This window comes from Trachypithecus francoisi, unplaced genomic scaffold (genome assembly GCF_009764315.1).
Source record: "Trachypithecus francoisi isolate TF-2019V2 unplaced genomic scaffold, Tfra_2.0 Lachesis_group21, whole genome shotgun sequence".
In the NCBI taxonomy this organism is placed as follows: Eukaryota; Metazoa; Chordata; class Mammalia; order Primates; family Cercopithecidae; genus Trachypithecus; species Trachypithecus francoisi.
Window position 1 is genome coordinate 28,152,797 of NW_022681467.1, and position 2,540 is coordinate 28,155,336.

At 55.3% G+C, this 2,540-nt stretch overlaps 1 protein-coding gene across 1 annotated transcript; it reads right to left on the reverse strand.

Moving 5' to 3' along the window:
- Positions 1 to 472: 472 nt before the first annotated feature.
- LOC117068639 (uncharacterized protein C20orf203) lies at positions 473 to 2,214 on the reverse strand. Its single transcript, XM_033186092.1, is given in 3 exon segments — positions 473 to 1,774; positions 1,776 to 1,945; positions 2,073 to 2,214. Coding segments are annotated over 3 exon segments (591 nt in total). The 3' UTR covers positions 473 to 1,495.
- Positions 2,215 to 2,540: the final 326 nt, after the last annotated feature.

Here is a 2,540-nt window from a genome sequence, read left to right on the forward strand (position 1 = left end):
TGATGAGCTGCAGGCTTTACTCCGATGAAACCGTGTTCTTCCTTACTCATTTGTTCTCAGCTGCCTCCTCAACGAGGAGGCAAACTCTGAAAGGCAAGGAGGTTGCCTCTCCCACTGACATCAATTTCCTCATACCTGGCAAGGAGTGCTGATTGGATAAAGGAGGGAAAAGAATGGCAAAAACAGCCAATGACTATCAAGCACTCCTGCCAGACAGTGTTCCTACGTGCTTAAACACTGTAAGTCCCAGCCTGGGCAACACAGTGAGACCCTATCTCTACAAAAAATTTAAAATTAACTAGGTACGGGGGCACATGCCTATAGTCCCAGCTACCAGGGAGGCTGAGATGGGAGGATCACTTGAGCCTGGGAGGTCGAGGCTGCTATGAGCTGTGATTGCACCACTGCACTCTAGCCTGAGCAACAGAGTGAGACCTTGTCTCAAAAAAAACAAAACAAATCCAAACAAAACCAAACCCAAACACACTGTAAGCCATTTAATCCTCACAACAGCCCATGAAGCAGCTATGAATCATAGGGAAACTAAGGCATGGTACGTTTTGGAGGCTGGCCCAAGGCCACAGAGATGGACAGTACCAGAGTGAGTGGGTTCTAATCACAACACACTGACGGCACCACAGGGTAACACAGCAAATGCCAGTCCCTCCATGTTCTCAGTTCACGAAACAGTGGAAGGGTCACACCTCCCACAGCCCAGCAGGAGCACAGGCTTGGGATGGAGGCTGAGCCTCTGCACCTTGCTTCTGCACACAGTGACTAGTGGCTACCCTGGTCCTGCACAGAATGACACAGGGGCTCTGTTCCAAGGGCCCTCAGCCTCACCCTTCTTCAGGAAAACAGAAGGGGGCTGGTTCGGCCCCAAACCATGGGCTCCCGCCAGTGCTCCCGATTCCCCAAATCCTGCAGGCACAAAGCAGGCCTGAGTCCGCCCCCCTCCCTTGGCCCACAGCTTGCACTGGGACTCTAGGATCTGGCTGCTGAGGGCCGGGTGCAGAGCATGGGCCCCTCTCCTGAAGTCCAGTGTTCTCAGAGGAGCTTTCTGGGCTCTGGAAGAGGAAAGAAGAGGAAGACATGGTGTCCCTTGCCGGATGTGGGGTGGCAGTGACACACAGGAGTACGGCAGCCTCTTCCCAGCACCCAGGGACCAGGCCAGAGAGACGTCCCAGCACCTCCCAAGGGAGAAGCCATTCTCCAGCAGCTGGACAGGACCAGAGCCTGCCCCGCATGTCCGGCCGGGGTTCTACCCAGAGCCAGCCTGGCGCAGCCTTAGTCCCTAATCATGTTTGCCGGATGCCTTGAATACAAGCGCCGGTGCCCAGAATCTCCTTGAGGTTTCAGCTGGGCATGCCGGGCCCATCCCCCATTCTGGGGAGCAGAATAAGTATGGGGAGTGGTGACAGGGGACACCATGAGGTGGTGGCGGCCTTGGTGAGACAAGCAGGCAGAGCTGGGGGTGGGGGCGCCCTGGGCTCGGCTAATTAAACAGCGACCGTGATGAATCGGGGAGAAACTGCTGCTTGCTAATTAAAGGTGCAGGCAACTTGCCTGGCAAGGATGGGAGGCAGAAGTCCTGGAACCATGTTGAGGGCCAGGCCAGCGAGGACAGAGCTTGGCCAAAGCACCCCACCGTGCCCATTCTGGGCATCCCTCCCATTGCCCTCCCCCACCCAGCAGGGGCCCACAGCCCCCTCCCCACTTCCCTATCTCTCCGACCCACCTTGCCAAGCCTGGGGCCTCCAACTTCCCCCCCGCCCCTCCCCACCAACCCAAATCCTTTCCTGATAAGGGCCTGGGTGTTGCGGAGGAGGCAGCTGGCACTGGTGGCTGGGCTGGGGGTGGACGTGCTGAGCCTTTGAGGTTCTCCTTCCCACCCCACCGCCAAAGTCCCAGAGGTGGGCGGTGAGTCCAGTCAAGACTGACGTGACTTATTAACAAGACCCCCAAGAAGATCACAGAATCTTAGTACCTGAGACTCGCAGGGGGCTTCAGGTCTTCTGTAATTTCCCAACAGTCCCCAGTGTCAGCCCAGGCATGAGAGACAGGGACAGCACTTCTTTCCAGGCTCCGCATTCCAGTCTTTGTAAAGGAAAAACTGGCCAGGCGAGGTGGCTACTGCCCGTGACCCAGCATGTTGGGAGGCTGAGGCAGGAGACTCACTGGAGCCTGGGAGTTCAAGACAGGCCTAGGAAACATAGGAGACCCTATCTCTAAAAAAAAAATTAGCTGGGTGTGTTGGCTTGCGCCTGTGTTCCCTGCTACTCAAGGGGTTGAGGTGGAAGGATCACTTCAGCCCAGAAGGTCGAGGCTATAGTGAGCCATGATTGCCTCACTACACTCCAAAGTGGGCAACAGAGTGAAACCCTGTTCAAAACATAAGTAAATACATAAATAAAGGAAAAGAAATGAGAAAATTGGAGCAAATGATCTCTGAGCCTTGAAGATTCTTACGGGGTGGACAAGAAAACTCTCTGCCCCAAGTCGGTTCAAAGAAGGGCTATAGGCTCAGACACCTTTGCCAA